This window comes from Stegostoma tigrinum, chromosome 42 (genome assembly GCF_030684315.1).
Source record: "Stegostoma tigrinum isolate sSteTig4 chromosome 42, sSteTig4.hap1, whole genome shotgun sequence".
NCBI lineage: Eukaryota > Metazoa > Chordata > Chondrichthyes > Orectolobiformes > Stegostomatidae > Stegostoma > Stegostoma tigrinum.
In genome coordinates this window covers 1,992,726-2,020,426 of record NC_081395.1, presented here as the reverse complement: position 1 = coordinate 2,020,426, position 27,701 = coordinate 1,992,726, and the positions used below count along the sequence as shown (strand labels likewise).

Sequence of the window (27,701 nt, the reverse complement as noted above, 5' to 3'; positions counted from 1 at the left end):
CCACAATGATGCCACCCGAAGGTTGCAGGAACAGCAACTCATATTCCGCCTGGGAACCCTGCAGCTCAATGGTATCAATGTGGACTTCACCAGTTTCAAAATGTTCCCTTCCCCCACTGCATCCCTAAACCAGCCCAGTTCATCCCCTCCACCCACTGCACCACACAACCAGCCCAGCTCATCCCCTCCACCCACTGCATCCCAAAACCAGTCCAACCTGTCTCTGCCTCCCTAACCGGTTCTTCCTCTCACCCATCCCTTCCTCCCACCCCAATCCGCACCCCCAGCTACCTACTAACCTCATCCCACCTCCTTGACCTGTCCGTCTTCCCTGGACTGACCTATCCCCTCCCTACCTCCCCACCTATACTCTCTCCACCTATCTTCTTTTCTCTCCATCTTCAGTCCGTCTCCCCCTCTCTCCCTATTTATTCCAGTTCCCTCTCCCCATCCCCCTCTCTGATGAAGGGTCTAGGCCCGAAACGTCAGCTTTTGTGCTCCTGAGATGCTGCTTGGCCTGCTGTGTTCATCCAGCTCCACACTTTGTTATCTTGGATTCTCCAGCATCTGCACTGCCTACTATCTCTGAAACAATATTATGTTATCCTAAGTACAATAGAGTTAGTTCTGTATTACACTGATATCTGAGAGATTTTCTTTTCCCTAAATGACAAGAGTGGCTGCAAGCTTACCGTATTACCTAGTGTGGACCGCACTCTGGTTTACTACCATATTACCCAGTGTGGACCGCACTCTGGTTTACTACCGTATTACCCAGTGTGGACCGCACTCTGGTTTACTACCGTATTACCCAGTGTGGACCGCACTCAGGTTTACTACCGTATTACCCTGTGTGGGCCGCACTCAGGTTTACTACCGTATTACCCAGTGTGGACCGCACTCAGGTTTACTACCGTATTACCCTGTGTGGGCCGCACTCAGGTTTACTACCGTATTACACAGTTTGGACCGCACTCAGGTTTACTACCGTATTACCCTGTGTGGGCCGCACTCTGGTTTACTACCGTATGACCCTGCCTGGGCCGCAGCCTGGTCGATTCTCGAGCGTACAGTCGCAGTGATGAGGAACCGGGGCCTGGCGATGTGTTTCTGGACGGTTTTGTGGGCGGCTGGGGCCGGGCTGTGCTGGGTAATAGTGGGGCCCAGTGAACAGCGCAGCACGAAGATCCTCCAGGTGAGGGGAGACCGGGACCCGGGGGCTGGGGAGAGGAGAGCGCGGGGCCCCGGGGGAGGGGGAGGGTGGTGGTGGTGAGGGGAGAGCCGGGCCCGGGGGTGGGGGAGGGTGGTGGTGGTGGTGAGGGGAGAGCCGGGCCCGGGGGTGGGGGAGGGTGGTGGTGGTGGTGAGGGGAGAGCCGGGCCCGGGGGTGTGGGAGAGCCGGGCCCGGGGGTGGGGGAGGGTGGTGGTGGTGGTGAGGGGAGAGCCGGGCCCGGGGGTGGGGGAGAGCCGGGCCCGGGGGTCGGTCTCCGAGCTCACCTTTTGCGGGCTGACTCGATGTTTGCGAGAAGGTTGTTGTGGAAATTGTGCCTCACTCTGGAATATTCTGGAACATTCCAAATTGGCATGCTCTGGAATATTCCGCGTTGCTGTGGGATATTCAGGATTGCTCTGGAATATTGATATCGTTGTGATTTTAGTGAGATATTGTATTGAATTAGTTTTATTGTCACTTGAACTCAAACAAGTAACAGTGAAAAAGGTTACCGGCCACCACTTCGGGGGCCAAAGGTGCAGATTCTCCAGCACAAGTTCTTGGGGCAAAAATAGATAAAACGTCCACCATTGCAGATTGTAAGAATAAATTAGAAAAGTGGAGGTGTAAAAAGTTAAGAACATGGTCCTTCCAACCCCAGTCCACTCTGGCACCTAGCCTCCAGTTTGTGCTGGGCTGCTGTGGAATCACCTTGAAAGTGGACGTCCATGCTGAGGCCATGCCAAGCCGAAAGACAGGCCACACTGAAAGACCACCCTGTCAGGCCGAGTGACCACACCATGCAGGACTGAAAAATGGCTGTGCCGGGCCAAGAAGCCATCACACTGCGCCAGGATGCTGTCATGCCGCACCATGCCAAATGGACACCTCGCTGAGGTGCTGCACAGCAGCCAGGACTCTGAGGTCAAAGAGAAGAGAAGAACAAAAAGTGTAAAAGAGAAAGAAAAAGAAACAGATGGAGCAGACAAACGCCAGCTGAAGCATCTTACTCCACTGCCATGTTGTGTTGTGGCTGCAGGGTTACCAATAGATGGAAATTAAACTGCAGGGGCATCAATTGTTTAGGTAGGACAGATAAAAGGGGGAAGAAGGAGGGGTAGCATTGTTAGTGAACTGCTCAGGTACACTCATTTTGGGTTCCACCAAGCCTACTCAGTGCCTGACCTCATTACAGCTTCATTTCAAAAATGAACAAAAGAGCTAAATTCCAGAGATGAAGTGAGAATGACAGTACCTGACATCAAGGCTGTGTTTGACCAAGGATGGTAAAAAGAAGCCCTAAGAAAACTGGGATTAATGGGTATCAGGGGTAAAACGCAATGTTGCTTGGAGTCCACACTTGACACAAAAGAAGATAAGCGTTGTTGTTGGAGGACAGTCATCTCAGCATGGTTCGTCACTGTAGTGCCTTGGGCCCAGTGATATTCAGCTGCTTCATCGATGACCTTCCCTCCATCACAAGGTTAGAAGTTGGGATGTTTGCTGGTGATTGTACAATGTTCAGCACCATTTCCAACTCCTCAAGTACTTAAGCAATGCACATTCAAATGCAACAAGATCTGGACAATATCCAAGCTCAAGCTCACAAGTGGCAAGTAACAATCATGCCATTCAAATACAAGGCTATAATCACCACCCATAAGAGACAATCTAACCACCACCCTTGACATTCAATGCTGTTACCATCACTGAATCCCCCACTGTCAATATCCTGGGCTTACCAGAAACCAACTGGACTCGCCACCTAAACACAGTGGCTGCAAGAGCAGATCAGAGGCTAGGACAACTGTGGCGAGTAACTCACCTGACTTTCCAAAGTCTGTCCACCATCTACAAGGCACAAGTCAGGAGTGTAATGGAATACTCTCCAGTTGTCTGGATAGATGCAGCTCTAACAACACCCAAGAAGCTTGACACCATCCACGACAAAGCAGCCAGCTTGATTGGCATTGCATACACAAACATCCACTTCCTCCTCCGCTGACACTCAGTAGCAACAGTATGTATTGCCTAGATGATGCACTGCAGAAATTCACCAAAGATTCTGGGCACCATCCAAACTCATGACTACTTCTATCTAGAAGGCCAAGGGCAGCAGATACGTGGGAACACTGCTACCTTCAAGTCATTCACCATTCTGACTCGGAAATATTTCACCATTCCTTCGTTGTCAATAGGTCAAACTCCATTATGGCATTGTGGGTCAACCCACAGCGGGTGGACTGCAGTGGTTCAAAAGACAGCTTCCCAAGGGCAACTAGGGACAGGCAGCAAATGCTGGCCGGCCAGCCACACCCACATCCCACATATGAATAAAAAAGAACATCTGTGCAATAGTGAGGAAGGATTGTGACTCATCATGATGTGGAATCTGTTTGCTTAGCAATAAGAAGCATAAAAGGTCAGAAAACATTGTGGGGTCATCCATAGCCTTCCACAGAGCTCTGGAGATGTAAGGGAAGGTATTAAACCAGATATAAGAGATGAATGCATTCAGGGTACTCTAATCGTGGGTGGAAAAGGATTTTCTGGAGTATGTACATGATTTTTAAATATGTTGAACAAACCTGAGAACAGGCTTTCCTAAATTGGGTACTGTGTGATGAGGAAGGATTAGTTAGCAATCAAGGATTAATTATGTGGGGTCCCTTGGGAAGAGGATACAAATAATCTTATCTGAGCCAGAAATGTCAAAGAACCACGGTCTAGTGAGCATACGGAATTGAAGGATATCAGTATCAGTAAGAAAACGGTGCTGGGCAAATGAATGGGGTTAAAGGCTGACAAAACTCCAGGGATAGATAATCTACATCCCGGAGTATGCTAAAGCAAGTTGCCCTGGAAATAATGGAGGCATTCCAAAAATTCTGTAGATTCTGGAGCAGTTCCTAAAGTTGGGAAGGTGGTGAACGTAATCCCATTATTTACAAAGGAAGAGAAGACCAGAGATAGTAGGAACTGCAGATTCTGGAGAATCTGAGATAACAAGGTGTAGAGCTGGATGAACACAGCAGGCCAAGCACCATCAGAGGAGCAGGAAGGCTGATGTTTCGGGCCTACATCCTTCTTCAGAACAGAGAACATTACAGCGCAGTACAGGCCCTTCAGCCCTCAATGTTGTGCCGACCTGTGAAACCACTCTGAAGCCCATCTAACCTACACTGTTCCATTATCATCCATATGTTTATCCAATGACCATTTAAATGCCCTTAAAGTTGGAGAGTCTATTACTGTTGCAGGCAGGGCATTCCACGCCCTTACTTCTCTGAGTAAAGAACCTACCACTGACTTTAGTCCAATATCTATCACTCCTCAATTTAAAGCTATGTCCCCTCATGCTAGCCATCACCATCCGAGGAAAAAGGCTTTCACTGTCAACCCTATCTAATCCTCTGATCATCTTGTATGTCTCTATTAAGTAATCTCTTAACGTTCTCTCTAATAAAAACAAGTCCCTCAGCCTTTCCTCATAAGATCTTCCCTCCATACCAAGCAACATCCTGGTAAATCTCCTCTGCACCCTTTCCAATACTTCCACATCCTTCCTATAATGCAGCGACCAGAACTGTACGCAGTACTCCAAGTGGGTCGCACCAGAGTTTTGTACAGCTGCAACATGATCTCCTGGCTCCGAAACTCATTCCCTCTACCAAGAAAACCTAACACACCATACGCCTTCTTAACAACCCTATCAACCTGGGTGGCAACTTTCAGGGATCTATGTACATGGACACTGGGATCTCTGCTCATCCACACTACCAAGAATCTTAGCATTAGCCCAGTACTCTGTATTCCTGTTCCTCCTTACAAAGTGAATCACCTCACACTTAAACTCCGCATTAAACTCCAAAAAAAGAAGGGTCTAGGCCAGAAACATCAGCCTTCCTGCTCCTCTGATGCTGCTTTACCTGTTGCGTTCATCCAGCTCTACACCTTGTTATCACAGTTACGGACCAGTTAGCCTAACTTCAGTCATGGGGAAATGCAGGCAAGAATCTATTGTAAAAGATGTGGTAAAGAACACTTGGAAAATTTTAACAGATTGAACGAAGCTGCCGTGGGTTTATGAAAGGCAAATCATGCTTGACTAATCTATTGAAGTTTAGATAATAGATAAGAGGAAACCAGTGGATATAGTGTTTTTGGATTTTTGGAAGGCTTTTGATAAAGTCCGTTATAAGAGGTTAGCAAGCAAAGTTAAAGCACGTGGGATTGGGATTTATATTGACAGGATCAAGAATCGCTTACAGAGTTGAAACAGAGAGCTGCAGTAAATGAGTCTTTTTCCAAGTGGCAGGCATTGACTAGTGGAGTACTGCAGGGATTACTGTTTGCGCCCAAGCTACTTACGATATATATGAATGACCTGAATAAGGGAACCAAATGCATCTTTTCAAGACTGCTGATGATGCAAAAATGGCAAGTTTGGGAGTGGTGAGGAAGATGCAAGGGGCTATTTAGACAAGTTGAATGAGTGGGCAAACACATGGCAGATACAGTTTGACATGACTAAATGTGAACTTATACACTGTGGAGTGAAAAACAGAAAGTCAGTATTATTTAAATGGTGATAATGGGAACTGCAGATGCTGGAGGATTCAAGATAACAAAGTGTGGAGCTGGATGAACACAGCCGGCCAAGCAGCATCTCAGGAGCACAAAAGCTGATGTTTCGGGCCTAGACCCTTCATCAGAGAGCGATAGGGTTAGTTATTAAGAAGGCGTATGGTGTGTTAGGTTTTATTGGTAGAGGGAATGAGTTTCGGAGCCAGGAGATCATGTTGCAACTGTACAAAACTCTGGTGCGACCGCACTTGGAGTATTGCGTACAGTTCTCTGATGAAGGGTCTAGGCCCGAAACGTCAGCTTTTGTGCTCCTGAGATGCTGCTTGGCCTGCTGTGTTCATCCAGCTCCACACTTTGTTATCTTATTATTTAAATGGTGATGTATTGGGAAGTATGGATGTACAAAGTGATCTAGGTGACCTTATTCAGTAGACTGCCAGATGCAGCAAGCTGTAGAGAAGGTGAACAGTATCTTGGCCTTCATTGTGAGAGGATTTGAGTTCAGAAGCAGAGATATCTTACTGCAGTTTTACAGGGCCTTGGTAAAATTGCACCTGGCATATTGTGTACATTTTGGGTCTCCCTGCATAAGAAAGGATATACTTGCGTTAGAGGGAGTCCACCGGAGGTTCACTGGGCTGATGTCAGGGATAGCAGATCTGTCCAATGAGGAGAGATTGGTTCAATGTAGGGAGGATTTCCCTGATTGTGGAGTCGAGGACCAAGGGACACAGTCTTAGGATAGAGGATAGACCATTTAGGACTGAGATAAAGAAACATTTCTTCACTCAAAGGGTAGTGAAGGTTCTAGAGGTCAAGTTGCTGAATATATTTGAGAAAGCGATAGATGTTTACATTTTAAATCAAGGGATATTAAAAAACTTGGGAATATGGCATTGAGATAGAGGGTCAGTGACGGACATATTGAATGGTGGAGCAAGCTCGCAGAGATAAATAGCCTATTCCTGCCCTTTGTATTCCACATCACACTACAATCTTTGAATATGCTGATTGTTTGTTTTCACTGTTTTTGGCTTGCACTTGTCCCTGGGGTTATTCTGAGGATCTGAATATTTTTAGGAACCAGCAGCAGATGAATAAAAAGCTTATAAAAAAAGGAGAAACTTGAAAATGAAAGAAAATTAACAATAAATATAAGACAAACAACAAGAGCTTCTATAGCTTTTCTAAAAAAAAGTAGCAAAAATGAGTGTGGGATCCTTTGTAGGATGTGACTGGAAAATTAATTTCAGGAAACAGGGAAATGGCAGATAATTTAAACCAATATTTTGCATCAGCCTTCATGCTGGGAAACAATATAAACACTCCAAAGAAGATATAAATGGGAGAAAAGATCTTATAACAATTTCTATCTCGCAAGACAAAGTATTTGACAAACTAATGGGACTGAAGACAAGTTGCCAGGACCTGATGGCCTGCGTCAAGGGATTTAAAGGAAGTGAATTTAAGGATTTAAAGAACAAAGAAAAAAGAACAAATAAAATTACAGCACAGGAAGTACAGTATTACAGTTGCAGAAAGGATGTTTGGGGACTCGTCAACTGAGGTAGTATGGGCTGAGGTTAGAAACAGGAAAGGAGAGGTCACTCTGTTGGGAGTTTTCTATAGGCCTCCGAATAGTTCCAGAGATGTAGAGGAAAGGATAGCAAAGATGATTCTCGATAGGAGTGAGAGAGACAGGGTAGTTGTCACGGGGGACTTCAACTTTCCAGATATTGACTGGGAACACTATAGTTCGAGTACTAATAGATGGGTCAGTTTTTGTCCAGAGTGTGCAGGAGGGCTTCCTGACACAGTATGTAGATAGGCCAACAAGGGGCGAAGCCACATTAGATTTGGTACTGGGTAATGAGCCTGGCCAGGTGTTAGATTTGGAAGTAGGTGAGCACTTTGATGATAGCGATCACAATTCTGTTATGTTTACTTTAGTAATGGAAAGGGATAGGTGTATACCACTGGGCAAGAGTTATAGCTGGGGGAAAGGCAATTACGATGAGATTAGGCAAGACTTAGGGAGCATAGAATGGGGAAGGAAACTGCAGGGGATGGGCACATTAGAAATGTGGAGTTTATTCAAGGAAAAGCTCCTGTGTGTCCTAGATAAATATGTACCTGTCAGGCAGGGAGGAAGCTGTAGAGTGTGGGAGCCGTGGTTTACAAAGGAGGTGGAATCTCTGGTCAAGAGGAAGAAGAAGGCTTATGTAAGGATGAGATGTGAAGGCTCAGTTAGGGAACTTGAGGGCTACGAGGTAGCCAGGAAAGACCTAAAGAGAGAGCTCAGAAGAGCCAGGAGGAGGCATGAGAAGTTGTTGGCGGATAGAATCAGGGTAAACCCTAAGGCTTTCTATAGGTATTTAAGGAATAAAAGAATGACGAAAGTAAGATTAGACCCAATCAAGGATAGTAGTGGTAAGTTATGTGTGGAGTCAAATGAGATAGGGGAAGCGCTAAATGAATATTTTTCAACAGTATTCACTCTAGAAAATGACAATGTTGTCGAGGAGAATACTGAGATACAGGCTACTAGACTAGGTGGGATTGAGGTTCGCACGGAAGAGGTATTAGAAATCCTTCAGATGGTGAAGATAGATAAGTCCCCTGAGCCGGATGGGATTTATCCTCGGATCCTCTGGGAAGCCAGGGAGGAGATTGCCGAGCCTTTGGCATTGATCTTTAACTCGTCATTGTCTACAGGAATAGTGCCAGATGACTGGAGGATAGCAAATGTGGTTCCCCTGTTCAAGAAGCGGAGTGGAGACAACCCTGGTAATTATAGACCAGTGAGCCTTACTTCAGTTGTTGGTAAAGTGTTGGAAAAGGTTATAAGGGATAGGATTTATAATCATCTAGAAAAGAATAAATTGATTAGGGATAGTCAGCACGGTTTTGTGAAGGGAAGGTCGTGCCTCACAAACCTTATTGAGTCCTTTGAGAAGGTGACCAAACAGGTAGATGAGAGTAAACCGGTTGATGTGGTGTATATGGATTTCAGCAAGGCGTTCGATAAGGTTCCCCACAATAGGCTATTGTACAAACTGTGGAGGAATGGAATTGTGGGAGATATAGCAGTTTGGATCGGAAATTGGCTTGCTGAAAGAAAACAGAGGGTGGTAGTTGATGGGAAACGTTCATCCTGGAGACCAGTTACTAGTGGTGTACCGCAAGGGTCGGTGTTGGGTCCACTGCTGTTTGTCATTTTTATAAATGACCTGGATGAGGGCGTAGAAGGATGGGTTAGTAAATTTGCAGACGACACTAAGGTCGGTGGAGTTGTGGATAGTGACGAAGGATGCTGTAGGTTGCAGAGAGACATAGATAAGCTGCAGAGCTGGGCTGAGAGGTGGCAAATGGAGTTTAATGCAGACAAGTGTGAGGTGATGCACTTTGGTAGGAGTGACCAGAAGGCAAAGTACAGGGCTAATGGTAAGATTCTTGGTAGTGTAGATGAGCAGAGCGATCTCGGTGTCCATGTACACAGATCCTTGAAAGTTGCCACCCAGGTTGACAGGGCTGTTAGGAAGACATACAGTGTTTTAGCTTTTATTAATAGAGGGATCGAGTTCCGGAACCAAGAGGTTATGGTGAAGCTGTACAAAACTCTGGTGCAACCACACTTGGAGTATTGTGTACAGTTCTGGTCACTTCATTATAAGGAGGATGTGGAAGCTTTGGAAAGGGTGCAGAGGAGATTTACTAGGATGTTGCCTGGTATGGAGGCAAGGTCTTACGAGGAAAGGCTGAGGGACTTGAGGCTGTTTTCATTCGAGAGAAGAAGGTTGAGAGGTGACTTAATTGAAACATATAAAATAATCAGAGGGTTAGATAAGGTGGATAGGGAGAGCTTTTTTCCTAGGATGGTGACGGCGAGCACGAGGGGGCATAGCTTTAAATTGAGGGGTGAAAGATATAGGACAGATGTCAGAGGTAGTTTCTTTACTCAGAGTAGTAAGGGAATGGAATGCTTTGCCTGCAACGGTAGTAGATTCGCCAACTTTAGGTACATTTAAGTCGTCATTGGACAAGCATATGGGCGTACATGGAATAGTGTAGGTTAGATGGGCTTCAGATCGGTATGACAGGTCGGCACAACATCGAGGGCCAAAGGGCCTGTACTGTGCTGTAATGTTCTACGTTCTATGTTCTTTGTTAGGAACGGACTCTTCGGCCCTCCAAGCCTGTGTTGATTAAGATCCTCTGTCTAACCTGTCATCTATTTTCTAACGGTCTGTGTCCATTTGCTCCCTGCCCATCCATGTACCTGTCGAAATATATCTTAAAAGACGCTAACGTGTCTGCGTCTACCACCTCCGCTGGCAACGCATTCCAGGCACCCACCACCTTCTGTGTAAAGAACTTTCCACGCATATCTCCCTTAAACTTTCCTCCTCTCACTTTGAACTCATGACCCCTAGTAATTGAGTCCCCCACTCTGGGGATAAAGCTTTTTGCTATCCACCCTGTCTATACCCCTCATGATTTTGTAGACCTCAATCAGGTCCCCCCTCAATCTCAGTCTTTCTAATGAAATAATCCTAATCTATTCAACCTCTCTTCATAGCTCGCACCCTCCATACCAGGAAACATCCTGGTGAACCTCCTCTGCACCCTCTCCAAAGTATCCACATCCTTTTGGTAATGTGGCGACCAGAACTGTACACAGTACTCCAAATGTGGCCGAACCAAAGTCCTATACAACTACAACATGACCTGCCAATTCTTGTACTCAATACCACGTCCAATGAAGGAAAGCATGCCATATGCCTTCTTGACCACCCTATTGACCTGCGTTGTCACCTTCAGGGAACAATGGACCTGAACACCCAGATCTCTCTGTTCATCAATTTTCCCCAGGACTTTTCCATTTACTGTATAGTTCGCCCTTGAATTTGATCTTCCAAAATGCATCACCTTGCATTTGCCCGGATTGAACTCCATCTGCCATTTATCTGCCCAACTCTCCAGTCTATCTATATTTTGCTATAATCTCTGACAGTCCCCTTCACTATCTGCTACTCCACCAATCTCAGTGTCATCTGTAAAGGAAGGAATTTAATGAGATAGTGGAGGTATTGTTCAAAATGTTCCGGGACTCACTGGATTCTGGTTCCATGGGATTGGAAAACTGATAATGTGGTGCTCGCATTCAAGAAAGGAGGGAGACAAAAAACAGAAACAACTACATTTAGCCAAATATCTGTTGTTTTGAAAATGCTTGAGTCCATTAATATGGAATAAGAAAGAGCACTTAGAAAAGCTTCATGTCATCAAATGTAATCAGCATTGTTTCATGAAAAGGAAATCATATTTAACAGGTTTACTATGTTCTTTGAAGATACAACAAATAGAAGTAATAAAGGGGAAACAGTAAATGTAGTACTCTTAGATTTACAGAACATGTCAATAATGTGCAACACAAAAGAGGAGAGGAGCTTGTTGATAATGGGGAAGAGGGTAATATTGGGGTAATATGATTTGAGGATTAGTTGACATAGAAAGGAAAGGGTGTCTAATGTGGCTTGTTAGGTTAGAAGGATTTGACTAGTGAAGTTCTACAAAGATCAGGCCTAAGTCTTCAATTATTTACCGTCTATATGAATGACTTGGAGCAGAGTATAGTGTATCCCTATTTGCTGATGATACAAAAATAGGTGAGAAGGCTTATTGTGATCATGACATAAGAAATCTGCAAGGAGATATAGATAGGTTGAGTGAATTGGCAAAAACTTGGCAGTTGGAGTTCAGTGTAGGAAACTGTGAGGTGATGCACTTTGATATGGAGAGTCAAAAGCCAGACCATTGTTTAAATGGAGAGAGACTCCAAGAAAGTGCAGAAAGGGTCCTGGGTGTTCTTGTGCATAACACACGAGAAGTTAGCATTTAGGTGCAGCCAGTAATGAAGGAGGTAAATCGAAATTTGGCAGTTATTGCTAGGGGGTTGGAGTTTAAAAACTGGGAAATCTTGTTACAACTGTGCTGGTGTTGGTTGGGTCGTGCCTGGACTACTGTGTACAGTTTTCGTCACTGTATTTAGAAAGGATAGACTGGCATTGAAGGCTGTTCAAAAGAAATTCACCAGGCTGATTTCTGGGATGAAAGACTACATTTAACAAGAATGACTAAACAGGTTGGGTTTTTATTCATTAAAGTCTAGAAGAATGAGGGGTAATCTTATTGAAACTTGTGAGAATGAGGGGATTTTATGCAGTAGACGTGGAGAGTCATGAACTAGGGGACGTCATTACAGAACAAGGGAATACTCATTTAAAACTGAGATACGTAGATCTTAGAACTGAGGCTTTCTTCCAGAGGGTAGTGAATGTGTGGATCCCAGAGTTGTGGAGGCTTCATCACCAATGGAAATATTGGGAGTTGAGGGTAATGCTGAGCTGGCACAAGAGAGGTGTCAAGACCCGGGGCAGAGCAGCCATAGAATAGCAGGGTAGGCTTGAGCAGCCAAATGGCCTACTCGTGTATTATCTCCTGTGTTTTTATGTTCAATTCTGCTTATTGCAGCCCAGCCAGGGTACCTGAGAGGAGTAAGCGCAGTAGGTTTTGGGATGATCTGAAGGAAATGTTGCTGTTTCATATGTTATGTAAATTATGTTGTGACTTGATCTTTCAGTTGGTTTTTTACACAGCACCTGCCCGAATCAAATCAAAGCCAGCTAGAGGCCACCCAGCGCAGGAATGCTTTGGTAATGCAAATCATCAAAGAATCAGCAGACTGTGAAAAGAATGTAGCTCGGGAGATGGATTGGAACAAACCTTCCAGGTCAGATTCCTGAATTAAAGTTCTTGGAGATGGACACAGGATTCCTAAGATGGTTTGAATGATTGATGATCAGACCTTGGGGAAATAAACGAGTTATAGAGCCTGAAATTACAACTGATTTGTTCACCAGCCTAAGGCAAACCCTGCCCATGTACTGTCAACAATATGAGAAACTCTTTCACGTCAAAACCAATCTTTTAGCACAAAAAAAAGCCCATCATTGGAACATAAATATTGGAACTTTCTTTGTATTTATCTGCCTTAAACCTGAACAAAGTGATGAGGATGACAGTTTCCTCTATTTTAATCATATCCTTCTGTCCCACCCAGTTTGACCCACCTTGTTAGATGTATGCTTCTCCCAGGTGACATTGTCTTACCTGTTCCTCTTGACAATTGACACTGTCCCATCCATCTTTCCCTGCCCCCTAAAAGCTGGCACCTTTTCACCTGTTCACCCCATACACCAATCACTTGTTTCACCTTTTGCTGCCTCCACTGTGGTATGGCACTGTCTCACTTGTTCATGCCCACAGTGTGCCACCAGGCAGAAAAGTCTTGCCTGCCTTGTGCCACTCGTCCCATTCTTTCACAGTTAATGGTCATTTAGTGATAGCTTTGACCTCTCACTCAGTCAGTGGTCACCAAGTGATGTCACAGAGTTTGCTGTGCTGTCACGTGGTAACTGGTGTGTTCTGGAACTGATCAGATGAGTGCTGTCATGAGCAGCCTTGGGGAAGAGCTCTTCGTGCTTCTCTTGCAGGAATGAATGTCTTCCAGCTTTGAAAATGCAGGTGGAAGAGGTTGCAGAATATTCAAATCTTCACACTCACGGTAATAAGTGTGGTGTCAAACCACCTTCCATTACCCCTGCCATCTATGTTTAAAATTAGTCATTCAGGAAATCAAATATCAGCATTTGGTATTGCAGAACAGTGGCAACCTAGATCTGCAGCTAGATGTTAAATTCAACTGTAAGCTGTATGGTAGAACACTGAATTAGTACAAGACAAAACGAGGATTTATTTTTACTTAAGGGATACATTGAATGAAGTATCTGTATTTACTATTCAGTACAAACAGTGTTTATGCGGGCTTACTTCCTTATCAGCTATACGTTAACACAAGCAAAACACTATCAATGCTGGAGATCTGAAGTAAAAACAAAAAGTGCTGGAGAAACTCAGTAGCTCATGGACAGAGAAACAGGATGAAAGTTCACGTAAAGTGAGGTAACACGGAGTGGACCTGCTCTTCTGATGCGGCCTGGCCTCCTGTGTTCCTCCTTTTATGTAATATGACATTTCCAAAGAAGTGTTGTATTAGACTAGAAGCTTTCTCCATAGATTTTTGAGAGTTGTGGAGTTTCTCCAGAACTTCCTGCTTTTTATTCCAGCTGCAGGCTCCATGTCTGTTAGTGAGCTTGTAGTGATTTTTAACCCTTTGGTGAATACTCCGTGAGCAACACTTGTTCCGATTTGTGTAAACTCCTTTTAATTGTTTAGGTGATAGAGTTGCTAATCTGTTTTTAGCGAACGAGGTTTAACATGACAAATGTAACAATTTCTCTTAATATGTTTGAGAAGGATGTCAGAAGGTAGAAACTGTAAGGAATATGCGGGAGAATGTATCTCGACAAATCTGAAGTGGGTATTGACCACTCCTGAACCCCCCGTGCTTGAAAGATACCTCATCCCAATTTGCAGCACACATTTGGCCGACACAAATCCCCAGTATTAGTCACAGTCAGGATAGGCATTAGATTAGTGAGCAGACCCTCTCTTTAACAGCAAGCCTCAGGTTGTTTGACGTTGTTTCTTACCTGGGATTCCTGGCACATCAGCCTTCTGAGTGTGATGCTGGTGATTGTTTGTCCTTATACCCACACCACATGTGGCTTCCTTGCAGCATTGATAAAGCCTTAGAAGCCAGCAAATTGAGTGATGACATCCCCACATCCTGGGCTCAGTTAAGCTGAATATTTCTGAGCTAGGAGCTTCAGAACTAGGGATTAATGTGTGAGGTTTCTAAAGAGCATTCCTGTATATCCAGGCAAAAACAAGCCTCTTGCATTGAGCCAACAGTTTAAATGTTTTCTTTCTCTACTCAAATGCCTCTTCGCCTGCCTCCTACAGATTTGATGTTGTTTGTATCTGCCATTATGACCTGTCTCCTCCTCATACAAGCACTGCCATGTATCACAACGAAGAGGAACCAACAAAGAGAGAAAGCTGCTCACAAGGGGGTCCTTTTTGCTCCATCTGGATTCACGTACACCACTTCTGGTTTGAACTGTTTGGTTTTCAGCATTTTCCCATTTTCATGCCAGGGGCAGTGACCATCTCTTTGCCAGGACCCAAACGTTAAGCAAGGGACAGCCAACAACTCTTTCAGTCCTTTCAGTCCCCTGTCTCTCACTGTCTTCTGTGTTACCCGTGAAGCTGATTGCTGCCATTGAGTACCATTTCCCTTTAACAGAGGCCAAGCCTAAAAATAAATCATTTTCTAACTTAAGTAACCAGGGAGACAGTATACAGTGCTCCTTCATGGTGCCTTCAGCTTCCTGGTTTATTGTGGAGACCCAGTTGACGTCTCCAGCTTCAGTCTCACCCAATGTCCAATCCTCAATTTCTCCATCCAACTTGAACTTAAACTATAATTGCCAAATTGACCAGAGGCTGAAATGTCCCTGTGTCTCCACAGGAAGAAGACTGTCTAGAGAATCTAACGCAGACTGTAGTGGATATCCAGAGAAGGATAGTGTTTCTCATTGTCTCATAAGCCCTCACACACCCAAGTCTGAAATGGAGCCCACGAAGAATCCAGGCTGTTCATCTGTGTCTGATTCCGACCTTTTGTGTACATACCTTGAAAACTCTACCATTGAAGGAAAAAAACCTCTGTCATTACCTCACCATTTAGCCCCGGGACTCGGAATGTGGTCCCCAGTCATTAGGGAAAGCCAACCTTTCCACCAGACCTCAAATTTCTGGAGTTGTCTGCAGGACAAATCATCAAAACCAAACTCAAGCCTGAAAGGCTTAACTAGTCAAAATGGTGAGGTTCGACTCACAACGCTCAAGACAAAAGTTGCCATTGCTTCAACTGATCAGTCAAAGTGGTCAACTAGAGCTTACTGTGTAGGGTTGAAGTTAACAACGAGAACAAGTGAGCAGAATAGACTGCATCCCAAAACAATGGATGATGATGATGACTCCTGCAGTATTTCACACCTCACTAGCCTGGTGAGACCTGAAGTCAATGTAAGCAAAGATTATTGTGTAAATCAGGCCCCAAGCCTGACACCAGTCCCTAGACACTGTCAAAATCCACAACTGCTTTCGGCACCATCTCTACCTATGTCAAACTTAGAGTGGAAATCAGAACCATCTTTTGCAAGTCCAAACCTCATGAGATCAACAAAGTGTGACGACTTTGTCGAGATACCACTTGATGAAATATTCCAACCCAATTCAAAAACATTTCCTGAAAAGAAGGCATGGTCAGGAATCTCAGAACAACTATTGGAATTCTGGACCAAGATTCTTCCATCAATCTTTGATTGTATTCATATCCCAGTGATGGATAAACTCCGAGCTCCTGTTGAGAAGAACCTAACAACAGTCTCCCATAACACTGTGAATGTTAGAGTTGAATCAGAAGCACCAGGCTCAGGGACTGGCTTGGATGCCGGACACGTTTGGGGGAAGATTTTGAAGGTTTCTAGATCCAACCATGAACCATTACCATGGGGGAAAGCCGTTGCTGATCTACTCTTCCAAGAAATTTTTAAACCACCTGAGCTTCTTGAAGGTGACCAGTCCATTTCTACCAGAGGAACAGTGCGGGATGGACAGCTACCAACTATGAAGACATCAATGATCTGTAAACACCAAGACGGTGCAAATAGCACAATTCCTGTCAACAAGGAAGTGTTAATGCCCATTCCTGGACAATATAACAGACCAGAGCAATTTATTCAAACCTTCTGTAGTCAACCCTCCCTTCCCTGCACAGTAACCCAATCCAGCTTGAAATGAGACCCCTTCTATTGGTCCCTGCACCTTATCCGTCTGAGTCTCAACTTCAAGATCAGAGCTCCAGCACAAAGCATGAAGAGGAACTGCAACTAAATTAGTTAAAATATAGTTAACTTTTGTAGATTTTCCCACTTCCTCCATTACTGTAAAACAACCCAATTCATTGGAAATTGCAGAAGAGTAATAAACAATATTCTTTCATTGGCTTGTTGTGAATATGTTTGACACCATAGAAGGAGTGAGTTCAGGTGATGAAATAAGTTTTGATTCTGCAGTGAATCAAGCAGATAGGTGTTTGATGGGAGGGGGGTAGAGGTTTGTGGTTAACTAAGGTAACAAAAGTAGTCAACTGCAGTCAAGTTGATTGTCATGCTGATTATCCATTTGCAGACTAAGTACAGATGGGTTGAATTTCAGAGCAAGAAAATCATCATGTCACTTTTCAATTCTTTAAATCTCTCAAACTGCACTGTATGTGTTTCTGGTGGGGGTGGGGGTAGTAGTGCAGGGCTTCACATTGACAGATTCTCAATTGGCTTTGACTTCTGAATTCTTTCGTGGGATGTGAGTGTAGCTGGTAAGGCCAGTATTTAGTGTCCAACCCTAATTGCCCTTTGAGAAGAGGGTGGTCAGCTACCTTCTTGAATGACTGCAGTCATCCAGCATAGATCTACTCACAGTGCTGCCAGAATGGGTCATGAGTCCTAAACCAGTTTTCCGTTTTGAAGCTAGCCCTAGCTTTGTTTAGGAAAGCTGTTGTGCTCCAGGGCTGGGGTATCAGGCACCCTAAGTGAACTGCAGCCTCATGTTCCCTGCCAACAAATAACTTACAAAATCAAGTGTGCATTACTATGATGAAAAAAATTCCGCAATTACAATTACAGATTATGATTGACAGGATGGTGCCCAAGGTGTTCTCGCAACAGTTACTGAGGGAATCTGTGCCCACTTGTTACTATAGAATGGGTTAAATTATGTTTTTTAACATTAGGCACTGGTTTGCTGTTTCTGAATATCATGATGATTTACGGATTTGTAAAACACACAAACAGAACGAAGAATACAATATGATATTTTGGGAAAGACTGCAAGACAAACATTTCATGATCTGTTTTTTGACTTAACTCATTTTGTGAATAATTCATTCAGTTCTTCTTTGCTGCAGCCATACATTTTCAGCTCTGGGCATCCTCCCAGCTGAACTAGTGGTTACGTTGGACCTGCCACATTTGGTCTTGGGTTAAAATGAGAAGTAAGGACTTGTCAATTAATTTTAACTTTATTTCGTTCTCAAGCAATTTTCAATGTCAAAAAAAAAGAAGAATCTGGACTAGGTATGTCAATATTAGGTTGCCAGGGACCAGCAGTGTTCAAGCGTCAGTCTAGGCCTGATGGAGTCGGCTGATTAAAGCTGGGACAACAGGACTTGTGCTGTGGTCAGCCTTAGCTCCCCACCAGGGGCTGGAGAGCAACGTGAGAAAACCCTGACTGCTGATTGGTATACTGTATGTGGCTGGTGGATTTTGTGAGTATGTGTGTCTCTGTGAGTACATATGATTTTGTAATACAGGAAATACTTGTGATTCCAGAACAGATTGAAGAGACTTTTTACATACTTGCATTAAACTGTTCAGTCATGAAAGGAGAAGCTTTCATGTGTGGGTTGGTTTATTCTAGGCTAAATCCTATTTCAACTTTTGTTGGTAATGATTTAATTCATTAATTCCATTACTGTGTAGTATTTATTTCTCTTCTCCACCAGGGCGTAGATGTCGCCAGTAACCATGGCTGTTGGAGCTGACCCCTGGTGTCCGAGCTGACCGTACCCCCACTCCGCTCTGGAGTCCAAGTTTACTCCCTGTGGGCGATGTCCATTTGCTCCCGATAACTTGGGTCTGGCAGTCCACTCACCTCCTGGGGTTTGGTAAATCCTTATGCCCCTGGTATTAGGTGGCCTGATCCAGAACCTGCAGCAGGTCAGTGCCATGAAGAAGTCTTGCCCCATAGAGTGGAGCATTGACCTCACAGTCAATGGGGCTGAGAGTTGGTAACACCTTGAGTGGAGAGCATGACCCCTGCAGGTAGCTGGACAGATCTAGAGGAAGCAAAGCCAGAAGCCTCTTTAAAACCAGGAAATTGGACAATCTGTAATTTCAAGATCTTCAGATAGTCCCATCACTAGTCCAAACTCCCACCAAAGGTCATGCAGTCATGAAGGTTTGTAGCAGAGAAAAAGGCCCTTCAGCCCATTGTGTTCGTGCTTGTCGAAAACGAGCACCTAACCTTTCTAATTCCATTTTCCAGCACTGTACGTAGCTTTGTATACCTTGGCATCACAAGTGCACAACTAAATGTTAAGAGTGTTTCTACCACCTTTACAGGCAGCGAGTTCCAAATTTCCAACAGACTCTGGGTGAAAAATATTTTTCTTTACGTCTCCTTGAACCCTCCTCCCCTTACTTTCAATCTATGTCCCTTGGTCATTGATCCATCTATCAAGGCGAAAGTTTATTTCTGTTTATCCTATCTATATCTCCCATAATTTTACGCATCTCAATCATGTCCCCTGTCAATCTCCTCTGCTCCAAGGAAAACAGTCCCAGTCTGCCTAAACTCATAACTGAAATTCTGCAGTACAGACAATATCCTGGTAAATCTCCTCTGTATCCTTTCCAGTACTATCGCATCCCTCCTATAATGTGGATTCTAGAACTGCACTTGATACTCATTTAATATAATTTCACCAAAGTCTTTCTGTTCTTACCCTCTATGCCTCAACTAATAACAGAAAGTATACCAAATGCCTTCTTCACCACTTCGTCGACATGTCTTGATAGTTGGTGGATAGTTAGGGATTACATCAAATTCACTTAGATTTCCAGTTCCTAATGGCTGTTCACTCAGTCTTTCAAACACCTGGAAATCCATTTATGACTGCAGGGGAATTAATGGGGATTGTACAGTGAGTCTCCAGGTGGGGAGCAGCTTGGTTGCTTGACTGATCTACTGGATGAAAGGATTACATTTCCAAAAGTAGCTAGCCATGAAATTCTGAGCTTTACTCCCACCTGTTCTCCAGTCCCACCAGCTCAGATTCTGTCTGTGGCAGCGTCGCTCCTCTGTATCCAGTCCATTCAAAGCCTTCAATCTCTTCTGATGAAGGGGACCCAGCCGTTCAGCATCACAACGACTGTCATTGCATAACCACTGAAACGTAACATCTGGGGTCAACACAGGCAGATTCAGCACAGTGTTACTTAACAATGTCCTAATCAACGGCCCCAGGACAATGACAGCACGGGGTAAGATACAGAGTAAAGCTTTCTTGATGCTTTCCCTATTGAACACTCCGAGACAGGTACAGGACGGGGTTAGACATAGAGTGAAGCTTCCTCTACACTGTCGTCAACAAATACTTCCAGGACATGGACAGCAGAGGGTTAGATACAAAGTAAAGCTCTGCCTACACTGTCCCCATCAAACATTCCCAGGTGAGGAACAACATGGGGTTTGATACAGAGTAAAGCTTTCTCTACACATCCCCATCAAATATTCCCACGATGGGCACAGCACAGGGTTAGGTACAGAGTAAAGCTCCCACTACACTGTCCATCAAACACAGCCTAGGCTTATACTGCAATGAGGGCCTAATTCAACCTTTTCTTGCAACTCACCATTGCCTGGTCACAGGTCAAATCTGTCTGATGGTTCTTCTTGATGCCGCGGCAGGAACTCAGTTCACAGACGCTGCCCGAAGAGAATCTGCAAAAGGGAACAGTGTCAGTAACCAGAGACACAACATACCATTATGTCAACACTTTCACAACTGCAATCACAGAGAGTTACTCACCAGCAGCTCCCTAAGATAACAATGAACCATACCTCCTACATTTCAAATATCCTCTGTGACCATTGGTCAGAACATTCAGGGCTGTGACTTGGTCACAGGATGGGAGTGAATCTGGATACAAGTGATGGTAAGTCCACGATAGGGCAAGGACCTCGGTATGCTGGGGACAGTTTCAAAGTTTTCCGATTATGTGAAACATGGAAGAATTGCAAACTGTGAGGAGGTTAGTGTGGAACTCTGATAGGACATTATCAGGTTGGTGGAGTGGACAGAGAGATGATAGTTGAAGATCAATTCAGAAAAGTGTGAAATGATGCACTTTGGTTGGAAGAACATTGAAAGACAATATGAAATCGAGGGTGTAAGTTCTAAAGTGGGTGCAGGAATGGAGGGACCTGGCTGTAAATGTGCACAGATCATTGAAGGTGACAGGACAGGTAGAGGAAGCAGTTAATAAGCATACAGTGTTCTCGGCTTTATTAACAGGGGCATAGACTACAAGAGTAAGGAGGTGATGTTGATCTTGTTTGAGATACTTGTTAGAACCTCAGCTGGCGTATTGTGTGCAGTTGTGGGCTCCATGTTATAGGAAAGATGTGAGTGCATTGGAGAGAGTGCAGAAGTGATTTAGAAGAACAGTTCTGATTCAGAAACTTCAGTTGTGAGGATCAATTGATGACATTATGACTGTTCTTCCTGGAGAGAAGAAGCATGAGAGGAGGTTTGATAAAGGCTTTCAAAATAATTAGCGTGCTGGATAGAATAGATTGGGAGAAGTTCCATCTATAAAGAATATCAAGAACAAGAAGGCTGGGAGATGGGTGCTTCTGGGGTCTTGGTTGAGAGATGGATGCTCCAGGATTATAGGGCTGGAAGATGGGTGCTCCTGGGGTCTCAACTAGGAAATTCAGTGCTCCTAGGATCTTAGGCTGGGAGATGGGTACTTGAGCTGGAAGATGGCTGGTCCTGCGGTCTTGGGGCAGGAGTCGGGTATTCCTGGCGTTTCGGCTGGGAGTCTAGGTACTGCAGGGGTCTTGGGCTGGGAGACAGGGTGCTTCTGGAGTCTCAGGTTCGGGGATTACTCTACCTGACAGCTTCACAATTATCCCCGTGAAGCATGGTCTGATATCCTGGGACAGCTTGAAGCTGTGGCTTCTCCACAGGAATCAGTTGAAATTCTTCATCCTCTATTGGAATAAATGGGGCCAAGTTCTCAAGATTGTGATCTGCAAACTGTCCCTAAACTCAGAGAAGAACACATATCCGTGAGAGCAGAACATGCTTAACGAGTTTTATTGACTCCTGTTTTGATCTCTCAATTCTGAGCCTCAAATGCTTCACGCACTGCACTGACTCTGGTACCCAACGAAGCTAGTGGACCACAAGAGTCATCACACAGGAGGTATGTCCAGTTCTAACCTGTTGATGGTTGTGGTTTTCCCTAGTAATTCCTGACTTGAGCATTCTTGAGTTGGGTGTCTCTCAAAAAAAAACAGAATTGTTATCATGTAGAAAGAGACCGTTCAGTCCACTGTGCATGTGCCAGCTCTCCAAATGAGCTTCTCACTTAATGTCATTTTCCTGCCTTGCTTTGTATCTTCTTTCTTCACAAATTACCATCCAGCTTCCTTTTAAATGTCTTGTTTGAACCTGCTTCCATCTTCTCGATAATGCATTCCTCATCCTCTGGTATTAACCTGCAGTTTTAGTGTGGTGCCAAGTCCTTCTGCTCCTCACCTGAGCCCTCACTGACCATAAAGTGTACCACTACTCAACTGTTACCAGTGTTTAGTCAGGCATTGGGATTGGGCACTGATCAGTATCAGCCTCTCTGATAGATGTATGCTTTATCCCTTCAGCTTTTCCTTAATCTTCTCAAGCCACCTTTCCAAACCCTCCCTTGTCCGATAAATTCTTTGAAGGACTACCAGCTTTGACTTACCTCAGTTTGGTTGCTACCCCTGGCTGCTGAGAACAAGGTGCTGGGTCTGAGTGTCATGTTTCTAAAGAAAGTTAATGTGGGATTAGTCAGGGCAGCTCCATTTGCCAGGCCCAAAATACGAGAGTTCTCAAGTGTCAGCCTTTGTGACCAGAGTCCAGCATCAGTTGACAAAAGTGGATGATGAATGTTGAGATGTTGATAAGACCACTGCATCTCTGAACAGGAAACAGTGCAATTAACCACAGACCTAGCTCCTCACAAAAACTGAAACCAATCATAATGCAGACCTAATGCCTAACTACCCTTAACCTCGAGTCTCCTAAACCCCTAACCCCAAACCTGCACTTAATTCCCCAGGAGGCCATAATCCCATGTATTCCCACAGCCTAACAATAAGACCAAGCCTAAGTCTAACCCCTGACACGGAAAGCCATTACCACTGCCAAATATCCTTGATGTTACAATTGACCAGAAACAGGACTGACGTAGCCATATAAATTATGTAACTAAAAGAGCAGGCCAGAGGATGGGAATCAAGTAACTCACCTCCTGACTCCCCAAGGCCTGTCCACTATTACAAGACACAAGTCAGGAATGTGAGGTAATTCTCCCTACTTGTTTGGATGAGTGTAGCTCCAACAACACTCAAGAAGCTTGACACCATCCAGGTCAAAATAGCCCACTAGATTGGCATCACATCCACAAACATCCACTCCCTCCATTTCTAGTGCACAGAGGCAGCAGAGTATACTATCTACAAGATACACCACAGTAACTCATCAAGGCTCCTGAGACAGCACCTTCCAAATCCACAACTACTACCATTTAGAAGGACCAGTATAGCAGATACATGGGAATACCATCACCTGCAAGTTCCCCTCCAAGCCACTCACTGTCCTGACACGGAAATATATCACAGTTTCTTCAGTGTCACTGTGTCAAACTCCTCAGACTTCCTCCCTAACAGCATCGTGGGTCAATCTACCGCACGTGGATGCAGCAGTTGTAGATCACCACCACCTTCTCTGCATCTCTGGGGCAGGCAATAAACACCAGCCCTGCCTTGATGCCCACATCCCAGAAATCAATTTTCAAAAAGTGCAATCTAGCTCAGATTCTCTAAACACTGAACCCAAATCCCAATTCAAACCCTATCCTAACTGTTTGCAATGTCTATTGTAACTAATGCAACTGCTAGACCTAACCCCAAGCCCTAACCATCCCAATCCCTAAACCTAAACACAGCTCTCCTGGTCACTAAATGCTACACTAACCTATTTACGACTGTTTCCTCCAAAACCTTAACTTCATCTCTACCCAACCCCCAACCTTATCTCTTAACCCTAATTCCAAAGTTAAACCCCTAATATCTAACCTTGTTTCTCAAACCCCTAGGTGTAACCCCAATGCTGACTACTCCCAACCCTGAATCCAGCACCCCATGGAATCCCAATCCTAATTCTAGCTGTGATAACCCAACTCTGGGCTCTCCCAAACTCAGCTCTTCCCAATCTTAAATCCCATTCCCTAGCCCTAACGCAGGATCCCCACTAACCCAAAATCTCTTGACCTTAAACGCTAGCCCTGATCCAAACTCTGGCTCCCCCTAACCACACAAACTACCAACCTTTACTCTGATCTGCTCTTGTAGCTACTCTGTTGATATAAAACATAGAACAGTACATCACAGTACAGGCCCTTTGGCCCATGATGTTGTGCCAAACTTTTACCCTAATCCTAAGGTCAATTTAACCTCCACCCCCACCTTATACAATCATCCATATGCCTATCTAATAGCCGCTTAAATGCCCCTAATGAGGCCGACTCCACTACCCTCTTTGGCAATGCATTCCACATCCCGACCACTCTCTGAGCAAAGAACCTACCTCTGACATCTCCCCGATATCTACTTCTACTCACTTTAAAACTATGTCCCCTCATAAAAGCTACCTCCGCCGTAGGAAAATGTCTCTGGCTGCCTACTCTATCTATTTGTAGAATCAGAGTTGGCGTGTGGAAGGAGGTCTCCTGGCATTTCATAGCTCTTTGAAATAACTCCCCAATTCGTCCCCCTCTGCTGTGCACTGACTTCAACCACTTTCTAATCTCTTTAATGGATGGGAACTTTTGAAGGCATCCGGAATGAGTATTAATGATCCCAGAATACAACTGAGCCTTATTAAGTTGTTAGTTCTGATGATCAAGAGCTTGATCAAAGAGGATTCTTTTAAAAAGTGCCTTAAAAGAGGAAAGGTACAGAGGCTAAGAGGTGGAGGAAGTCTCTTCTTGGGTTTGAAGCCTACACAATTAAATGTTTGGCAACCAGTAGTGGGCCATTTAAAATCAAGAGTGGGCAAGAGGGCTTAATTAGATGAGTGCAGATATCCTGAAGTATGGTTGGACTGGTGGAGATTACCAAAATAGCGATAGGCAGAGCCAAGGAACAATTTGGAAACAAAAATGAGAATTTAATAAAATTACTGTTAATACTCTCAGTTAGGTAGCAAGTACAGAGAATAGGATTTGGTTCAAGATGAGACTCAGGCAGTGGAGTTTTAGACGACCTCAAGTGTTCAATGGGCAAATGTGGAACTCTAGCAGGGAATGCATTGGATTTGTCACGTCCGGAAGTGAAGTAGTTCTAGTTGAAGGTTTCACTGCTAATGAGGCAAGACAAGAGACAGCTTTAGGGATTGCATGAATGTGTGGTCGGACGTTCATCATGGGATAAACAAGATGCCACGGTTGTGCTGAGACAAGCGTAACATTACATTGTTGCCAAGGGGGAGTAATGCAGTCAGTAGGTAGTGAATAGAGATTGGTGTGGGGACCACAAGCAGTGGTCTTCCCAGTTTTAAATTGTTGTCTCTACATAGTTCCGCAACTTTTATGTTCTGTTCAAAGGGCATGACTGACAAGAACGCAGAAGTTAGCCATTTGTTTACTTGTCAATATATCTTGATTTTTCCATCATGTTCTCCAATTATTTCCAAAACCTGTGCAGTGTACTAAGTGAACCATTCAAACCTTAAAAGGAAATGTTAAAATTGTGGAATAGAAAGTTAAATTTATTTTATTGAAAATTTAAATAAATTACATGAAGGTTTGACCAAGACTGAAAGGAATTAGATGGAACACCAGATGAATAAAACAAGCAGTAGTAAGGTGGTATTAGCTGGATGTTCCTGAAGAAAGAGAACACAGCCAACCTTTCTTCCATCAGGGAGATTAATTGTGTGGTGTCAGACACATTCGATTAAATCATTCCTTCTGTCTTTACTGTCTGACTGTACTATGGTTGTAATATTTCCTTTTTTAAAGGCTCAAGGTTCGACATACTTCTCATTTTATAAATTTTAAGAAGCTGGCTAATTATCAAGTCATGGTAGGATTGAAAACACATTCTATAACTGTTTGAAGTCAGAAGTCACATGACACCAGCTTGTCATCCGGCAGGTTCGTTTGAGGTCTCACGGGCTTTTGGGGTGCAGCCCCTTCATCAGGTGCGGTTAGTGGGATGACCACACAGACACACGGCTTGTGGGCAGAGAGATCAAGGGATCATAGAATTGGCCTGAGTGGAGTGTCAGATAATAATTCTGTGCAGGCGTCCAAGAGTGTTATAGGCAAGTAAAGTGTTCATACAGTCAATATCAGTGCTGTGCTGTCATGATAATCTGGCAGCGCAACAGGAATGTACAAAAGGTGACATCTCAGGTCAGACTCTGACTTGTAGTTGAGAGGCTTGTGTTCAGAATCTGTCTCAGAGTTTTAACCTTTATTTCAAAAGCAGGAATTTACAAGATGCCACACTGACTGACTGTAACTACAAGTTGTGTGCTTTTTCAACAAAATATCTGCAAATAAACAAACATCCTGGATGAAGACTTATTATCTGACACTCCACTCTCGCCAGTTGTATGATCTTTTGATCTGTCTGCTTGTAAATTGTGTGTCTGTGTGTTTTCCTCTCTGACCGCGCGTGGTGGGGGGACTGCATTCCAGGGGCTTGTGTGATTTCAAATGGACCTGTCGGATTATAACCTGGTGCCAGGTGACTTCTGACTTTGTCCATCCTAGTCCAACACCAACACCTCCACATTATAAGTGTTTGGAACCAAGTCAGTGCAACAGGCATATGTCGAACATTTGACTTCGGAAGGATGCCTAGTGTCGACAAATTCATGTGATAAGGTTCCCCATGGTAGGCTCATTCAGAAGGTCAGGAGGAATGGGATACAGGGGAACTTAGCAGCTTGGATACAGAATTGGCTGGCCAACAGAAGACAGCGAGTGGTAGTAGAAGGAAAATATTCTGCCTGGAAGTCAGTGGTGAGTGGGGTTCCACAGGGCTCTGTCCTTGGGCCTTTACTGTTTGTAATTTTTATTAATGACTTGGATGAGGGGATTGAAGGATGGGTCAGCAAGTTTGCAGACGACACAAAGGTCGGAGGTGTCGTTGACAGTGTAGAGGGCTGTTGTAGGCTGCAGCGGGACATTGACAGGATGCAGAGATGGGCTGAGAGGTGGCAGATGGAGTTCAACCTGGATAAATGCGAGGTGATGCATTTTGGAAGGTGGAATTTGAAAGCTGAGTACAGGATTAAGGATAGGATTCTTGGCAGCGTGGAGGAACAAGGGATCTTGGTGTGCAGATACATAGATCCCTTAAAATGGCCACCCAAGTGGACAGGGTTGTTAAGAAAGCATATGGTGTTTTGGCTTTCATTAACAGGGGGATTGAGTTTAAGAGTCGTGAGATCTTGTTGCAGCTCTATAAAACTTTGGTTAGACCGCACTTGGAATACTGCGTCCAGTTCTGGGCGCCCTATTATAGGAAAGATGTGGATGCATTGGAGAGGGTTCAGAGGAGGTTTACCAGGATGCTGCCTGGACTGGAGGGCTTATCTTATGAAGAGAGGTTGACTGAGCTCGGTCTCTTTTCATTGGAGAAAAGGAGGAGGAGAGGGGACCTAATTGAGGTATACAAGATAATGAGAGGCATAGATAGAGTTGATAGCCAGAGACTATTTCCCAGGGCAGAAATGGCTAGCACGAGGGGTCATAGTTTTAAGCTGGTTGGAGGAAAGTATTTTTGGGGATGTCAGAGGCAGGTTCCTAACGCAGAGAGTTGTGAGAGCATGGAATGCGTTGCCAGCAGCAGTTGTGGAAGCAAGGTCATTGGGGTCATTTAAGAGACTGCTGGACATGTGTATGGTCACAGAAATTTGAGGGTGCATACATGAGGATCAATGGTCGGCACAACATTGTGGGCTGA

At 44.4% G+C, this 27,701-nt stretch overlaps 2 protein-coding genes across 8 annotated transcripts in view; one reads left to right on the top strand and one right to left on the bottom strand.

Moving 5' to 3' along the window:
- The window catches only part of LOC125449203 (protein LBH-like), an 83,837-nt gene extending 82,290 nt beyond the window's left edge, over window positions 1-1,547 (bottom strand). For 2 of the 6 annotated variants that reach the window (XM_048524884.2, XM_048524887.2), the window contains exon 1: window positions 1,496-1,547. The gene's annotated coding sequence lies outside the window, so the exon portion shown is untranslated. Of the gene's footprint in view, window positions 1-996; window positions 1,244-1,495 lie in introns of those variants that run through there. The other 4 variants (XM_048524882.2, XM_048524886.2, XM_048524885.2 and 1 more) reach the window with 3 other exon arrangements.
- LOC125449202 (ubiquinol-cytochrome-c reductase complex assembly factor 3) lies at window positions 998-16,832 on the top strand. 2 transcript variants are annotated; one of them, XM_048524879.2, is made up of 3 exons: window positions 998-1,195; window positions 12,458-12,591; window positions 14,727-16,832. In XM_048524879.2, the coding sequence occupies exons 1-3, from the start codon at window positions 1,082-1,084 to the stop codon at window positions 14,956-14,958; spliced, it is 480 nt and encodes a 159-aa protein (XP_048380836.1). In that variant the 5' UTR covers window positions 998-1,081; the 3' UTR covers window positions 14,959-16,832. The 2 variants fall into 2 exon arrangements, with proteins under 2 accessions (XP_048380836.1, XP_048380837.1); XM_048524880.2 differs by having other exon boundaries at window positions 1,002-1,195; window positions 15,295-16,832.
- Window positions 16,833-27,701: the final 10,869 nt, after the last annotated feature.